Genomic DNA, 16931 nt, shown 5'->3' with positions numbered 1-16931 from the left:
TGATTCAAGTGTTTTGATCTCAAAATTAAGATTTCAACATGAAACTAATATGTTTGGATGTTGGGAGAAGGAGAGGGAGTAGAGTAGAGGGAAGGAGAGTAATTTAATTACCTTGTTTGGATGTTTTTTAAGGAAGGAAGGAGAGGGATTTGGAGGGGTTTAAACTACTTCTAACCCCTCATTTTTAATTCCCCCAAATTGGAGAGATTTGGAGGGAGAGTGGAGCATAAAAATGCTTGATCAAATGAATTATCAAATTTACCCTTACCATATTAACAAAATTACAAATGAAAAGACTAATTATTCTCTACCTCCTTACTTAATTTTAAAAATATCCAAACAAGGTAGAGTATAACTATTTCCCTTTACTCTCCTCTCTCTCAAAACTTCCAAACATAGAGTAAGGTACCCGATTGCTGGTTTGATTGTTTAATTTGGTGATCAAAAAATTGTGATTGATTAAATTTTAGGTTGTAATTAAAAAAAAAAAAAAGTTTTCTTTTAAACTGGAATTTTTGCATATCTACGCTTGACTTCAAATTGAACCTTGATGGCCCCAGTTGACTTTAGGCATATTGAATTATCGCTAGATAAAATTTATGTTAGATTTAATTTAAAATTCTTGGTAGTTACAAAAATAATAATATAGTGGGATTTGGAGTTAGAGATGTCTTCACGTCAAGTGAGAGTGTAGATGTGAGATTAAACATATTTTTATTCAAATATTATATTTACTAGTCGCTAACTCGTGTGATATACGAAAAAGTTATTGACTTTGAAAAAAATGAAGAAATATTTAACTTCTATACTTTTTCATAGTTTAGAAGTGTTGACTAATATTAAACGTTATTGAGTTGCAAGTGCATAGTAACCGAAACCTAAAAAGTAATTTATAATTCTTAAATTTATAAAGCAAAATTCTCAATAATTATATATACATACACATACTCAAAATTAATATAAACTGCAAATATATAAACAAAGGTCATGATATGAGGAAGACACACCAAGTTTCAAATTTGAGTAGCAATATGACTTTCTCATAGTAATAACAATATGGACAATTCAAAACATGAAACAATATCAAAATTATAATACCTAAGTTCATTATCTTTTATATTGAATCTAAAAAAAATACTTAATTGGAATTAATTCAAACAAATAATTAATCAACCAAAAATTATAGCTTTTAATAAGAAAACAAAAAATCACATGAACCTAAATAAAAAACATTTAAGGTAAAGAATTAAGATCAACCTACTAAGACGCAAATATCAAAAACCCCAAGACTTAAAATTTCAAAATTTATAGAATCCTCAAATTCTATTTCAAAACCAAACCAAATTCAACAAATTTATATATAACATACCAAATAAAAATTTATCGTTCCCTAGGCTAGAAGACATAGGTTGTAGCTTTGATTTTTCTCTAAAAAAAATAAAATAATAATTAGTAGAAATTTCAACCCAAAAACCAAACTCACAAAAACAATGTCAATATAAATAAGTAGATTAACCCAAATACTCAAAAGAAAATCAATTCTAAACATAACAAAAAAATAAGATAGAAAGAAAATCTCAGGCACATATGAAAGCAAATAAAAAATTCGACATAAAAGATAAAATTCATTAATAACAATATAAAAAAATATTCACATATGTGGAATTGAAATTTTATTAATAATAAAAATATAAAAAAATATCGTCATAAAATTCATTAATCAAATTAACAAGAAAGTTAAATTAGATTGTTTGCATTTTTTGTGTTTTTTTTTTTTACATTGGTCTCTGTTTTTTTTTTTCTTTAAATCCTAAAGTGAAGTTAAGTTTAGGGTTTTAAGGTGGCAATTGCTAAGATTTTAAAAAGGGAAAAGAGACTCCTAACAGAAGTCCTTCTCTCTCTCTCTCTCTCTCTCTTAATCCTAACTTTTTTTTTGTTATGTGAGTCTTTTTTTTTTTTTTTTTTGTGAATCCTAAAGTGAAGTTAAGTTTAGGTGGCGTTTGGTACGGGGTAATGTTTTAGGATTCCCAGGAATGTTTAAAGATTCCCATGTTTGGTTGCAAATTACGCTAGGGAATCAAATGCCAGGGGAATCCTTAAACCCCTCTCAGTAGGAATGTGGATTCCCTTTAAAACAGGTGGGAATCCAGATTCCCAAACTTAAAAGAAATTGTATTTTTTTATAAATTGAAAATTTTAACCCTTTTTCCTTATTATTTAAGCAATTAAGATAAACTATAAAACAAATTATCAATATCTTCTCTCTTGTCTTTATCTTTTCCTGCCAAAACAACATAAATAGGATAAATAACTTTGCTAATAGTTATTTTTGTATTATTCTTGTCATTTTGAAACGTTAGATCACAGTTTTAATGAATGTGTTGTTAATTGATAGTTTATATAATGTTTTTTATCTATCTATTTAGAGTAAGATATTTTTTTAAAGGACTAATTAATAGTTTATATATATTTTTTCATTATTTATTTAAAGGAAGATTTTTTTTTAATGGGCTTAGTACTTTACATTCAAATCTAAGGACAAAATGGGAAAAACAAATAATTCATTTAAGATTCCTAGGAATACACCAAACATTATCATCTTACATTTCTGGGAATCTCCCAATAAAACCAAATATAGGAATAGCTACATTCCTAGGAATGTGATTCCTAACCAAACATAGGAATAGCTACATTCCTAGAAATATGATTCCTAGGAATCACATTCCTGGGAATCTAGATGCCAGGAGTAATGTGGATTTTCCGTACCAAACGCCACATTAGGGTTTTGAGGTGGTAATTGTTAGGACTTTGAGCAAGAAAGAGAGAGCCCTAACAAGAGTCTATCTCTCTTTCTCTCTTTTTCTTAATCTAACACGGGTCTTTTTCTTTTTTTTTGAGTCCTATTTTCAATGAGTTTTTTTTTTTTTTTTTTTTTGAGTCTTATCAAAAAAAAAAATTATATAGATTATCAACGTTTGAGTTTAAGTTTAAGTTAAACTTATTAGAGAGATAAAGTTTCACTTCTTGTTACGTTTTGATTAAACAAAAATAACTTGTTTAAAAAATGATAATGATAAGTTTGATTTTAAGTTAGAGTTGTTAAATAAATAGAGTTTCACTCATTATTAAGTTTGGACTAAATAAAAATAATTTTATTTAAATAAAATGATAATAACCAATATATGTGCTCAATCTTAACGAATATCTTAAAAGATATATAACTGACCACAAAAAATGTATTAGATCATGATTTAGTTGTTGTGGTGGAGGATTATATTTAAAAAAAAAATTAAAAACAGTACTTAAAAATTAAAAACCAAGCCTACAAAACCGCCTGAACAACTCAATTTTTGGAGTGGCTTGAAAACAATGGTTAACTTTTGGTTGTGTGAATGCGTGTTAAACTTAAAATAATTAAAAGTTAGCTTTGCTTTTTAGTTTTACCAGATTTTGTTTATGAACCCCACCGCATTTACTCTAAAAAATAATAATTTTATCTAAATATAAATTATGAGGAAAACAGTTTTTGAGCACTGATTTTTATAATACGTTATGGTGAAAAAGTGTAGAATAAAAACAAAAAAATATGAAAATCTTAATGGCATGTTTGGGAGTTTAGAGAGGGAGGAGAGTAGAGGGGAGGGAAGTAGTGGGGAGGAGAGTAGAGGAGAATGATTACCCTCCACTTTGTTTGGATGTTTTTATAATTAGTAAGGGAGAAGGGAGTAATTAGCCATTCCCCTTGTTTTTAACATTGTAATTTTATAAATATAATAAGGGTAAATTAGGTAATTTACTTTATCAATAATTTTATGTGCTCTACTCTCCCTCCAAATCTCTCCAATTTGGGGGAATTAAAAATGAGGGGGTTGGAGGTAGTTGAAACCCCTTCAAACCCCTCCCCCTTCTTCCTTAAAAAACTCCCAAACAAGGTAATTGAATTACTCTCCTTCCCTCTACTCTACTTTCCCTCCTTTTTTAAACATCCAAACAGGCCATAAGAGTATGAACCTTCAATTATTGTCGTCTTCGTCTTTGTCATCATCTCTTTCAATTCTTTGTTTCTTCTGAACCTTTATGCTTCCTACCACGGCTTTAATTTGCTGTGTGTTTTCTTTGTGAAAATTTGAGCGGGTATGAAGAGTTTTGACCCTGGTAGGAGTTTATATTTGTTGAAATTTTTGTTATAGAATTTTAATTGAAGTAGAATTTTCAAGCTCTTGAAACATATATCTAATAGAGTTTTACTTAAACTAAACTATTGTAATACTTGATAAAATAATTACACGTTGAAGCGAAATAATAAATATAAGATATAAAACCTAAAATAAAAGAATCTAAAATAAAAAGAAAAAGAAAATAGTGGTGACGTGAAAAATTGTAGAAGATTCAGAGGTTTCGGTTATATATATATATAGATTTGGCAAAGGTTCCATGGATCTTGGTAACAAACCTTTTTTTAGAATCTTGGTAACAACCTAGGTACAAGTGATTTTCACTTCATTAGTTGAACTTGTATGCTTAAGGTAAGTAGGACTCTACATATCATGCTTTTATCTTTTCGTTCCTTATCTTTTCAATTTTCACATTTATCTTTTATTTCACTTAATTGAAACTTATAACACATCACTATGTTCTTGTTCTTGGTACTTGTATATTTGAACAATTATTAGCATCTGTATTTATTCTTATAGCATAAGTAATCATTTTAAACATGTTAGAGCATTCACATCTACCTTTTCAAACTGACTTAGCAAAAAAATTACAAAAAAAAAAAATCTCTCATACCCAATTAGGCATAATTGTTCAAAAATTTGCAAAAAATTACAGTACTCTCTAAAGATGTAGAGTATTGTAGTTTTTTTTTTAGTTTTATCTTTTTTTTTTAGTCACTCTCTATTGCACTTGGAATCTCTCTCTCTAATGGTGGCTGATTTGGCTGTGGGGAGCTACGATGGTCGTAGACGTGCCCCAATCTGGTGTCGAGGATGTTGGCTTGGGTCGTTGGGTAGGGGGTGTGGGTTGTTGGCATGAAGCGTTCCTTGCAAGGTTAGATAATTGTGTGGTGCTAACGTGGTCCTTGGTCAATTTGTCTTCGCGAGCTTTGGTTGTGGTTATGAGTGAGAAGGGAATTGGAAAAAAAAAATTTATTTTAGAATCTTTTTATAGAATGTATTGTAAAATAGAGAGTGGGATGTAAGGTATATTATAAAAGTGGATAATTAAAGTAAAAAAAATGACTTTTTGAGGCGATTATATGACCAAAGAATGCAAAATTGGATGTAAATACTCTTATGGTCTTTCTTGAGTATGCTTAATTCTACATGTAGTTTATGAACAAGGACCCGCCCATGCGACCAATGCTTGGGTTGTGAATATGATTTAGTTAGTCTTATATATGGTGTTGTGGTGGTGGTAAGTGACTAGGGTGTTGCTCTTATTTGCGGGGTTCAATGCACAAGACATGATGCTATGTTTTGGAAATAATTATCAAGTATTCCTAAAGTATAATAATATGGTGTTCCATTTTTTCACATTCATAATAGATTTTACTAATTAAATTCATGATGAGATTTACTATAAATGTGAAAGAAAGAAAAACATCATATCATTGTGTTTTTAGAGCACCCAGTAATATTTTTTTTTTTCAACCTTGAACCTGACTTTTATTATGATTCATTGTGTTGAGGTAATAATATATGCAATTTGGATACTTGATGAGTTGTTAGTTCCTTTTACCTAATTTTTTAAAAGCTCAATTTATTATTTATTGTCTGCACTATCATCATGCATCATTGTTTTAAATTGCTACAATTTAGCTAAAAGCCTTGTAGTTTAACTAATTGACACACTGGTATTTTCAATATTGACATCTAGAATTCAAATCTCTCCACCAATCCACTCTTAACTATTGAATTATGAAGAAAAGAAATTGTAACAATTTAATTACATAAGCATATAAATTAGCTATAGTTATGATTAGTGGCTAGCACGTACCTGATTTGTAATAGGGTGTTACAATAAAACTTTGTTGGTGCTAGAATTCCACAAAATCCAAATCCAAGATTTGACTCAACTAGGTCTCATTCTCTATTTTCAAAACGTGTATCGAGCACTAGCAGTAGTTACTTGTTCTCGAAGAATGACAGCAGCACTCTAGTCTTTGCCTCATAACTGAAATTCTTGTTTGAATGATTAAAATCAAGAAAACATTTCTTTTGTTGGAAAAAGAGGTGATTGAAAGAGGTCACACATTTTTTATACCGGTGGTTGGATCGGGTTACAATGGAGGACTTTGGAGATTCCCATCAATTAATCAAGCTATTCGACATTATTGCGGGGAATTGTAGCTATTCGATATAGTATATTGTATTTTCCAAGAAGACCTCTCTCTGGCTATCTGGGCCGGGTAAAATTTGATTTCTTTGTTGGGCCTGAATTATTGTTTTTATTACTAGCCATTTAACGGTTAGCTCTTTTGGGTTTTACCCAACTATGAGTCCTAGTTAGCACAAGGTAACAAGAGATACAAAATGATTTTTTTTTTTTGGGTGAGAAGATACGAAATGAGATTGAACTGTGTAAAATAACAATGTATAGAGTTTGCTTCCAAATTGGTTGAAAGAAATTTTCTACAGCTCACAACGTGACAATTAAAAACTTAAAATGAATATTCATTTTTAATCACTTGATATGTTTAATTGTTATGTGATTTGTTTAAATGATTTAATGAATCGTAACTTAATATATTTTGACAGTAGTATGAACCATCACATAATATTCTCAAATTTGATTTTAAGAAAATCTTTATCCATTGACAATGAGACTAATTTGATTGGTTTCCTAACCTATTCCAGTCTTAATATGAGATTGATCCTAGCTAAAATTCAATAAATATAACTGATAAGTTTGAGATGGGTTGTTGATATGATATTTTACAAGAATGAAAGGTATACAGAGAAAATGTCGTCCAATGGTTAATTTGTAACACTATTCTTTCAATAAAAATCTTTAATCACAATTAATGAGTCGTTGAAACTAATTTATTAAGTTTAAAAAGTAATTGAGTGGTGTAATATTGTTTGAAGTTATACATTGTGTAACTTAAACATGACCAAATTAAACTTGTTATAACTTTAAGCAAAACTACGTATAACTTTTCCTTAACAGAGTATTGGAACTACAGAGTAGATTTTCCAATTGGACTTGTTACCATTCTTAAGCAATATAGGCCAATATGTTATGGTTTTGTCTTCGTGACTCACTCGCAACAGATTTAGACACAAAAGGTTAATTCGATTAACATCTCAGTGGTCTCATCCTCTATCATATGAAGAATCTTGAAAAAAGCCTACACCTACTTCAACATCGAAACAATAAGATTTGGGTGAAGAAACACAGACGAAAAGGAGCGTTTTTCTATTCTATTCCCTGAAAACCCTTTAAAAAAAAATCAAAACAAAGCAAAACATTTAACAGTAATTAAAGTGACTAAAATAGTGACCAATATAGACCATTTTAATGCCCGAAGCTCGAACTATATAAATAAGAATATACAGTAACAGAGACAACAATTTGAAAAATAAAAAAAACAGTCAATCATAAGAAGATCTTGAGAATTGAGATAACACTCTTATGCAAAGATTTTCGTGACAAAACTCAAAAGGTATCATGGTCATGTGAATTAAATTAGGTAACTTTTACATTATATTATATATATGGAATAATTTATTATTGGTCACTTGTAAATTTGTGAAAAAAATAAAAATAAAAATAATAAAATAAAAGCCAAAAGATGAAGGAGGCAAGACATAAAACCCTTATGGGACCCATCGCTAATTGGTTGCCAGAAGGCCAAAAAAATAAAGAGTCAAGCAATGACCCAACGTTTGTCCACAAATCCAACTACATAAATCCCCCTTCCCCTACTTCTCACTTAAGTACCACTCTGTTTGCCTCTCATATTCTCATTCAGGCACATCACAAACACTTTTCCATTTCTTTTTAGACTAACAATATGGCCAGACCACAACAGCGATATCGAGGCGTTCGCCAAAGGCATTGGGGCTCTTGGGTCTCCGAGATTCGTCACCCTTTACTGTAAGTTCACCTCGCTATTAGCCTATTAATATCAAAATCAAATATCAATTGTGACACTTCATTGGCGAGGGTTAAATCCTCCCTCTCCCAACTATTAACTTACTAAAAAAATGTCGCAATCTACTAATGAGTCCTAAACGTTTGGAATTGTGCAGGAAGACTAGGATTTGGCTAGGAACATTTGAAACTGCTGAAGACGCGGCACGAGCTTATGATGAAGCAGCAAGGCTAATGTGTGGTGCAAGAGCTAGGACCAACTTCCCTTACAACCCAAATGCACCTCAGTCATCATCATCAAAGCTTCTCTCAGCTACTCTGACTGCTAAACTGCATAGGTGCTACATGGCTTCACTTCAAATGACCAAACCATCACTCCAAGAGCCTCAAAAAGCGCCATTGTTGCATGCTAACACAACCAGTGGCATTACTGGGAAGAACATTAATGAAATGGGTACCCAATTTCCGGATAAGACATTGATGCTTGATCAAGAAACTGAGGCCAATTGGGTAGTCAAGAAAGTTCAAGTGGAAAGCACCCAGCAGTTCAAGCCTCTTGAAGATGATCACATAGAGCAGATGATTCAGGAGTTGGTTCATTATGGGTCTATTGAGCTTCGCTCTGTTGTGTCACCTCAGGCTCTGTAACTTAGGCTCAACACATTTCCATCCTCCTCCTCCTCCTCAGCCTGTACTTCTATTCTGCCAAATTCCGCTCATTTTGCTAATTGTAACCCATTCTTCTCAGCCCTTTTAGACCCTCTTTTAATGTTTTAGATCCTCTCTAGGTCCTAGAACTAGCTTCTAAGTGACCCAATTGAAGATGCTACTGCTATGTGTACAGTCATTTCTGTTATAATGTATGACATTAGTCTATGCATAATGCATGGTGTCTTTGTTCTAAGATTTTCCCAGATTTTCACATTTGCAATGTCAAGATGTTGAGTCTCTCATGTGAAATAAATGATATTTTAGGTACACTCAAAAAGGTGCTTAAAAAGTAAAACCTTAAAAATATTGCAGCTATTTCCTTCATGCCAAACCATATATAATTAAATGCCTATAATGCACTGAATTTGGGATTCTCAGAACAAATTTTCCCCCTAATTTTCAAAATAAAATAACCACTAGAAATTATCATTTTCGAAGTGCACTCATGCTAGTTGGAATTGATCAGAAGAAGAGTAGCACTTCTCTTTAAAATCCAACATTTCCAGTCCTTCTAGGTGAATGGATGTTTAATTTGGTTTAGTTCCATCAATGTCAAAGGAACTGACAGAAGGGCACTTGTTTATTGAATCATTACTTTTTTTCACCTTTTATGGTTAAAAATAAAGTACTCCTATGTTCCTTGTTGCTTGCAGTTGTATAACACCCCCCCCCCCCCCCCTGGGACTTTAATTTATTTAACCACACGTCCTGGGGCATCAAATATTATATTCAACTACTTCCATTCATTTTTTGCTAAAATTATTGACAAATATTAGCTACATAAGAATAATTGAACACTATTATTATTATTATTATTATTATTATTATTATATGAGATGTGACAAGAGTTAATGTGAATAAGTCTGTGAGATGACTTATACCTTATGGGACTAATAAATTTAACCAAAAGTGAGTGGAAATAGTTTATTGGAAGAGTCGGACACCATTGGAGGTATGATTAAAAAAAAAACCTTGTAAACCTAGGAGTAGGAGGTGTTAACAGAACTGCATCAAATCACATGGAGTATAGATGTATTTTATTCTTTCACAAAGCAAATCATTTTTGAAATAACTTGCTTTATAAAAATATAAAAACTTCATCTTTTTTTTCTTTTTCAAATTAATTTTCACAGAATTATTCAATGAAAGATAAAATATTGTGATTGCGATGCTACATGCAAAAAAAACATTAGATTTTTTTTTCCTAAACGAACAGATGAACTAGTGCAGGTTTAAGTAACTATGGATTTCCATGAAATAGAATAAGATTGAAATAATGGTACTTAATACAAAAATTACTACACACTACACATTTTTGGGTAAAATAAAATGTCCGAATTATAATATTTGAATTGTACTACATCAAATAGACACTGTAGAAATGACTAAAGAAGAGCAAAAGCATGGACTCAACTAAGATTTCCATGGATGTGTGGAAGTGGAACTATTAATATAATGATTTATCTACCAGAAAAAGATTGTTGGCTGGTGGTGTTTAGAAAATAAAGAACCTTTATGAATTGTTGGGTCAAAAGGGATTTGGATCTATTTCAACTTATGGCAGGCATTTGGTTGGGATTGCCGCTGTTAAAGAAAGGGGACACTGAATGTGATTGAGTGAGTGGAGTTCTAATGATTTTGGAGGCCATCTTTTCTCTCTGTCTCTCACTGAACAACCACCTCGGCCCTCGCGAAATCTATTTGCTAATTTCTAAAGTAAAGGCGGTACGTTGCTAATACTTGCTTTTGCCATACAACTTCGTGTTTTTCTAGTTCATGTTTAGTGGATAAATTTCGATTTTTCCAAAAGTTGAATGGGAGGTAAAGTAGAAATAAAATCGAATTCAAAATCTTATGTTTTGATATTATGATAAATAATTAATTGTCTTAAAAAATTAAAAGCATTCACATCAGTATCAACTTGAGGTTAAAAAATATAGCTAAAAACCAAAAAAAAAAGAAAAAAGTCCATACATCAATCTGAACAAACTACAAAAAAAAAAAAATATATATATATATATATATATATATTAATATTCAATTTTACCTCACTACAACTAGCGAGACATTATTCTCGCTACTTCTAATAAAATCTTTTTTTATTTTTTATTTCTCTCTCCTCTCCCCGTGACTCATTCTTTCTTCCCTCTTCTCTCTCTCTCTCTCTCTCTCTCTCTCTCTCCTGAATTTGTGTCTTTCTCTCTCACATACACCGATCAACATCGATCAGTGGTTGGGGCCTAGGTTTAGATTGGCGTGGATGGGTGGTTACATGAGGTTTTGGATTTTTGTGGGGTGGTTGCTGGGTTTTGTGGGTTGAGGCAGTGGTGGCAGCTAGCATTATGGTTGTCGGGTTATTGTGGGTTGTGTTGGGTTTTGTTAGGTTGTATTGTTATGATGGGTGATGGTGGATTTTGGGATTAAAAGTTAAAACCCAACTAGGTGGTGTTGCGGCTGTGATCAGTAGTGGTGCAGTTATGATGGGTAGTGACAACATTGTGGTGGTTAGGGTTAGGAATGGCAACGGGTCGGGTTCGGGCCGGGTTTTTGCATACCCGGACCCGACCTGCGGGCCAAGACCCGGAACTCGGACCCGGCCCGATTATTAATCGGGTTTTTTTCCCGGGGCCCATACCTGCCCCGCCGGGCCCCACGGGCCCCGCGGGCCCCGTTTATCTTCTTGGGCCCAAATCTAACCCAACAATTTTTTTTTTGAAGCCCATTAAATTTTTTCCCTAGATTCAAGCCTATTCAAGCCATTTAACATGGCCCAAATGCCAAAATTTGGCATTTAGGCCACATTATAGGGCAACCAAATCAAACCAAATTATAAGTTAATCATAAATCAATAAATCACAACTAAGATTTTAAATCAACAAATCACTTAAAAAGCTACAAAATAAATCCCACAAGTCTAAGAAATTACAAAATGTCTTATCCTCCAAATGAAAATGACTAAGAAATTCTTACAAAATGTCTTATCCTCCATAACCGGGTTTTTATCCGGGGCGGGTTTCGGGTCGGGTTTTGGATTTTTTTTTTATAAAACCAGGACCCGACCCGAACCCGCTTCGGGTTTTTTTTTTTTTTAAACCCATACCCGACCCTATTCTTTATCGGGCCGGGTAAAATCCGGCCCATTAGGGTCGGGCCTGGCCGGGCCGGGTATCCGCGGGCCGGATCTAAATTGCCATCCCTAGTTGGGGTTTGTGGATTGTGTTGGGCTGTTATGGGTTGTGCTTGGTTTTGTTGGGTTGTGCTGCTTGGGTGTGCAATTGTGATGGATTTTGGAATTAAAACCCAGCTAGCTATGTACGATTGTGATGGTTGGTTGTGGATTTTAGGGTTAAAAATGTGAATACGAAGAAACAATATTTAATTAAAATAGTGATGTAATATTGAGGCTAATGTATGACTATAAAAAACATAGATAGCTAAACTAGAAAAAAGTGGAGTATTTTTATTCTATTAATTTAGCTAAATATTTAAGGAGACTGATGTGAATGCTTTTAAGCTGTTAAAAAATTGTGAATTTAATTACTTAACTATAATTTTAACAATATTAGAGAGCATTGGTATCAAGGGGTGTCAACTCGGGTTAGCGTGTCGGGTTCGTGTCGTGTCGAGGCAGGAATATTCGATTAAATGGCTCAACCCTAACTTGACCCATTTACTAATCGTGTCATGATCCTTCAACCCTAACTCAACCTGTTAATAAGGCGGGTTGACTTGACCCAACCCATTTGACACGCTTAATAAATGAGTCGTGTTGGGTTGACACGAATGTAACACAACCCATTTCAACCTGCATAATATATAATATAACATCAATCTAGATTTTTTTTTTTTACATCCCAAAGTAGTGCATACACTTCAAGTTTTCAACCCACATTCAAATTAATATAGTTCAACAAAAATATAACATTCATCAAGAAATAAGTTCTTTACACTTTAAAAGAAGTGCATACATTTCAACCCAAATTCAAAATAACATAATTTAACATAAATAACATCGTTCAACAAAAATATTATATCCTTGGAACTCACCAAGTGCTAAATATCAATATTGAAAGAATTGGAGCAAACAGTAGGCTAATCCTGAATATGACTACAATTATCATCCAGAGAGAGAGAGAGAGAGCAATAACCGGTTTGAGACTTTGAGTTTGAGATTTGGGCATGAGACTATAAGATAGTAGAGTGAGTAGCACAGCTGAAATAAAAAAATAAAAAATAAAAAAGATATTTATACGAAGGTTTAGAGATTTAGGGTTTGTAGGGTTTAGAGATCTAGGGTTCATAAAGTTTCAATTTCCAATTATATCTCTTGTAAGTTTTTGTAATTACTCACTTTTCTTTTTAAATTTAAAATATACATCGGATATAAAAGTTATTTGACATATCTAAAATAAAATGAATACTTATTTGTTATACGAGTTAAATAGGTTGTGTTAAGTGGGTCATTTTGAGTTGACACAAATAAATTGACGTGTTAAATGTGTTTATTGTGGGTTATGCAGGTTGACCCGCTTATGACACGTTTGTTATTGTGTCGCTTTCGAGTCGACCTATTTATGACCCAAAGCCATTAAGGCACAACCCTAACCTGCAAAACCCCATGTCGGGTTCGCGTCGTGTTCGTGGGTTGGGTTGAACATTGACGGGGTGTTTTGGAAAGTGGTTAGTTAAAATTAGGGGTGGCAATTTATGTTCGCGTGTCAGGTTCGTGTCGTGTTGACTCATGAGTATTCGACTATATAGGTCAACTCTAACCCAACATATTTATTAAATGAGTCAGGATTCCTTAACCCTAACATAACCCATTTACTAAACGAGTTAGTCGTGTCGATCTGTTTATCAGATTTTATCAAAATGAAAAAAAAAACTAATTTTACTATTAACCAAATTGATATGAATTATGAAAAACCAAACAAATAAATATTTTTAGCATAAAATTCAGAACTAACTAGTAATTGCATCACTAATAATCATTCAAAACTAAAGCATATCTCAAAATCACAAATAATCAATTATAATATGTCAAAGAAAACAAATCACAACAACTAATAAATTTATATACGGATTTGATGGGTATATTGGTAAAATTTCATTTAATTAAACAAGTTAAACGGGTTTCATGTGATGGACACTAACCCAACTTGTTTATTAAACGAGTCAATCGTGTTAACCTAAGTATGACACAAACTCATTAAGCCTCAACCCATAATTTACTAATTTTGTATTGTATCGTGTCGGGTTCGCAAATCGTGTCCAATTTTACCTCCTATAGTTAAAATAGGAAGAGTAGTTTGTTATCCTAAAATAGAGAGAACATTTTAGGGATAACGACGATAATACTAACCACAACAATAGGGACAAAACCAAGATTTCAGCTTTTTTTGGGGGGAGGGAGTATGAGACAAAAAATTTCAAAAACAAGAAATATATTAAGATTTAAAACTAAGTTTTCAACTTAGTATCCTATCACAAAAGAATTAGTCTCCTATTACAAAAGAACTCAACCTTAGTTTGAACCCCAAGAAGTAGCAATAAATATTTTTGCAAGTCCCTTACAATATACAAAATCAAAGAGAACTTTAGAAAATTATTGACTATTTTATTATGGAACCTAGTTTTGACAATATTAATGACTAGAAAAGACATATGTTGTAGTTGGGTTTCCTTAAAATGTAAAATGTTTTAACATACACACACATATACTCATATTTGGGTTTCCTTATATTTTTGGATATTCCTATAAATAAGTAGACCATAATTTTGTAAAATATTATGAGTTATTGTCAGGGGTGTTTATCCATCAACCGCCACCAACGAAATCGACTGCTGCCAAGCCGGCCGCACCGCTAGAGAAGCCTACTGACAATCACCAATCCAATGGTTTAATCTCTCACACCATTCCAACCATCAGCTAGTGCAGTGCTATAACAAACCCAGGAGTTGTGGTGTTCAAGTTTAACCAATCGCACTGACCAAGACGACCACTGACAATGCTGGAGAGCCAATCTAAATAGTGACTAGGTAGTTCCAATGGTGCAAACACCAACCTCGATGGTGTAGGTCAAAAACCTCCCCAAAATTACCGCGCTTGAAAAGGTGTTCACCCTAGTTCGGTTTTGTAACATCATGGTATATTGTAATTTCAGAGTTACCACAATTTAGTATATTCCTATGTATACCCTATATTGAATACTTTGTAAAATCAATCCAATAGAATAAAGATGTAGCGATTAAGGATTTTCTATTGTAAATGCTGGTCATCAGGCTCAACCACATAAATCCTTAATTAGTTTGGGTTTCCTCTTTTTCTCTCTCAACATAATTTTGTTTTCTTCTTTTTATTTTAACACTCCTAATAGTTATAGAAGTAAAGATTTTTCCAATGCTTACTGACCGTACTATCATTGGGCTATAAATAGAGCAGAAAATTTTCACTTTTTTAATACTACCTTAAATAAGCTTAAAAGTGTGACACTACAATGAAAGAGAAAATTCAACAGATGATTAGAACCGTGTGATTGTTCATGAATCATGATCTCGTGTTTCGCAAAAGCAAATATCTCCTTTTAAATGATGTTGCGTTATGTAGCTATTACAGATCATGCAGCTACCTTCTTGTGTCTTTTTTATTTGCTATTTCTGTTTGTCTCAATTTTCCTTTTAGGGAATATTGCTCTTAATGCATTGAGCTTTTTAGGATAGAAATTCATTTTTCATGTCATTTTCATATCCAAGTCAGGGTCTTATCAAGTTAAACACAATAACTTGACAATTCAGTAGTTTGCAGCTATCATACATTGAACCTGAAAGAAAAGAAAAGGAACCTCTCTGTTTGCTTTGAAATAGAAAGGTATTTTATATATATAGGAAAACTGATCATTTTTAATGTTAAAGATTTGGTGGGTAACAACTCTAAAAGTGAATATAGTTGTATCAAGTCATTTAAAATATAATATTATCCCCTATTTGGTGAAATTGAATTTTTAATAATTTAATTCCATATACACGCTGTCCTTAATGAAAAATAAATTTGAATGAAATGTATCATAAAATTCAATGACATGTTTCAAACTCTGTAAAGGTGGCTAGAACAGTAGGAGAATTCGTAATTCAATTCTCTCTAATTTTTACATTTTCGCTCAACTGAGACTCCCATGAATGTTCCGCAACGTTGCTGCCTTAATTTCATTTCAAAAATGCAATCACGTGCCATATCGCTTGAAACTACTACAATTTCACTCGACCCAAATCCTATTTTGTACAAATCCAATTTTAGCAGTTGTACGTACCTCAATCCAAATATAAATGAACCCTCAAAATACACATTGCAAAGTAATTTGATGTTTAATTACAAGAAAATTGTCATGTCAAATAAATTGGCTTCCAATATCAGAGAGAAAGCTTACACATTGAACTAAGCAGGAAAGATAAACATATTGAACATTCCGTTTCAATAAAAAAAAGTTAAGCTATTCAGTACTAGAGCGTAAATTTCCATCATCTTTGATGACAAAATGGTTCAATTCATATTATTGGTCTGAATATTTAACATATACATAATAAGAAGGAACATAATTTGAATAATGTAAGGGTCATATTTTTATGTATTGGCACATTCGAGATCAAAATGCATTTTTTATTGGCCAATAGAATATGTCTTCTTCTTCTCCTTTTTCCTAACCTTAGTCTCTTTTTCTTTTTTTTTGGTGCAATATTATAAAATGAATATGTTCTATTTTAGGGGGTCGCCTTCCATTTGGAAGCCTTAGACCATTGCCTAAATTGTCTAATGGTTGAATGGCCCCTATACATGTGCAATGGCAAACTAGAGTCTATAGATAATAGAAATATTGACATTTTCCCTGCATTCCTTCTATTTCGAGTGCTTTTCTTGTAGTTATTTCTATTCATCTTAATTCTTAAGTCCGACATTATATGTTATTTGATATCGTAGGCCTGGAAATCTTTTATCTTTTGGTCGATTTTAAAGTATATCTTTTCTTTTTGTCTTATGGTGTCCTGTCTTTGTCAATGAAAGTTCATGATTGTTCACCTGTTTGGGAATTGATTTTGTTCCCCACAACCATCAAAAACTAAAGTTGCTT

General features: G+C 32.4%; 1 protein-coding gene across 1 annotated transcript; it reads left to right on the top strand.

Moving 5' to 3' along the window:
- The first annotated feature begins 7924 nt into the window (after nucleotides 1–7924).
- LOC142622127 (protein PPLZ02-like) lies at nucleotides 7925–9001 on the top strand. The gene is made up of 2 exons (XM_075795558.1): nucleotides 7925–8100; nucleotides 8256–9001. The coding sequence occupies exons 1-2, from the start codon at nucleotides 8018–8020 to the stop codon at nucleotides 8743–8745; spliced, it is 573 nt and encodes a 190-aa protein (XP_075651673.1). The 5' UTR covers nucleotides 7925–8017; the 3' UTR covers nucleotides 8746–9001.
- The last annotated feature ends 7930 nt before the right edge of the window (nucleotides 9002–16931 follow it).

Source organism: Castanea sativa, chromosome 1, assembly GCF_040712315.1.
Source record: "Castanea sativa cultivar Marrone di Chiusa Pesio chromosome 1, ASM4071231v1".
In the NCBI taxonomy this organism is placed as follows: Eukaryota; Viridiplantae; Streptophyta; class Magnoliopsida; order Fagales; family Fagaceae; genus Castanea; species Castanea sativa.
Note: the sequence above shows the minus strand (reverse complement) of the source record. Positions and strands in the feature narration are given on the sequence as shown.

What these genes read in the sequence shown, in the direction of transcription:
- LOC142622127 (XM_075795558.1), top strand. Translation starts at nt 8,018, where the DNA reads ATGGCCAGACCACAACAGCGATATCGAGGCGTTCGCCAAAGGCATTGG. An exon ending in GAGATTCGTCACCCTTTACT is followed by an intron (nt 8,101 to 8,255) that starts GTAAGTTCACCT and finishes GGAATTGTGCAG; the next exon opens with GAAGACTAGGATTTGGCTAG.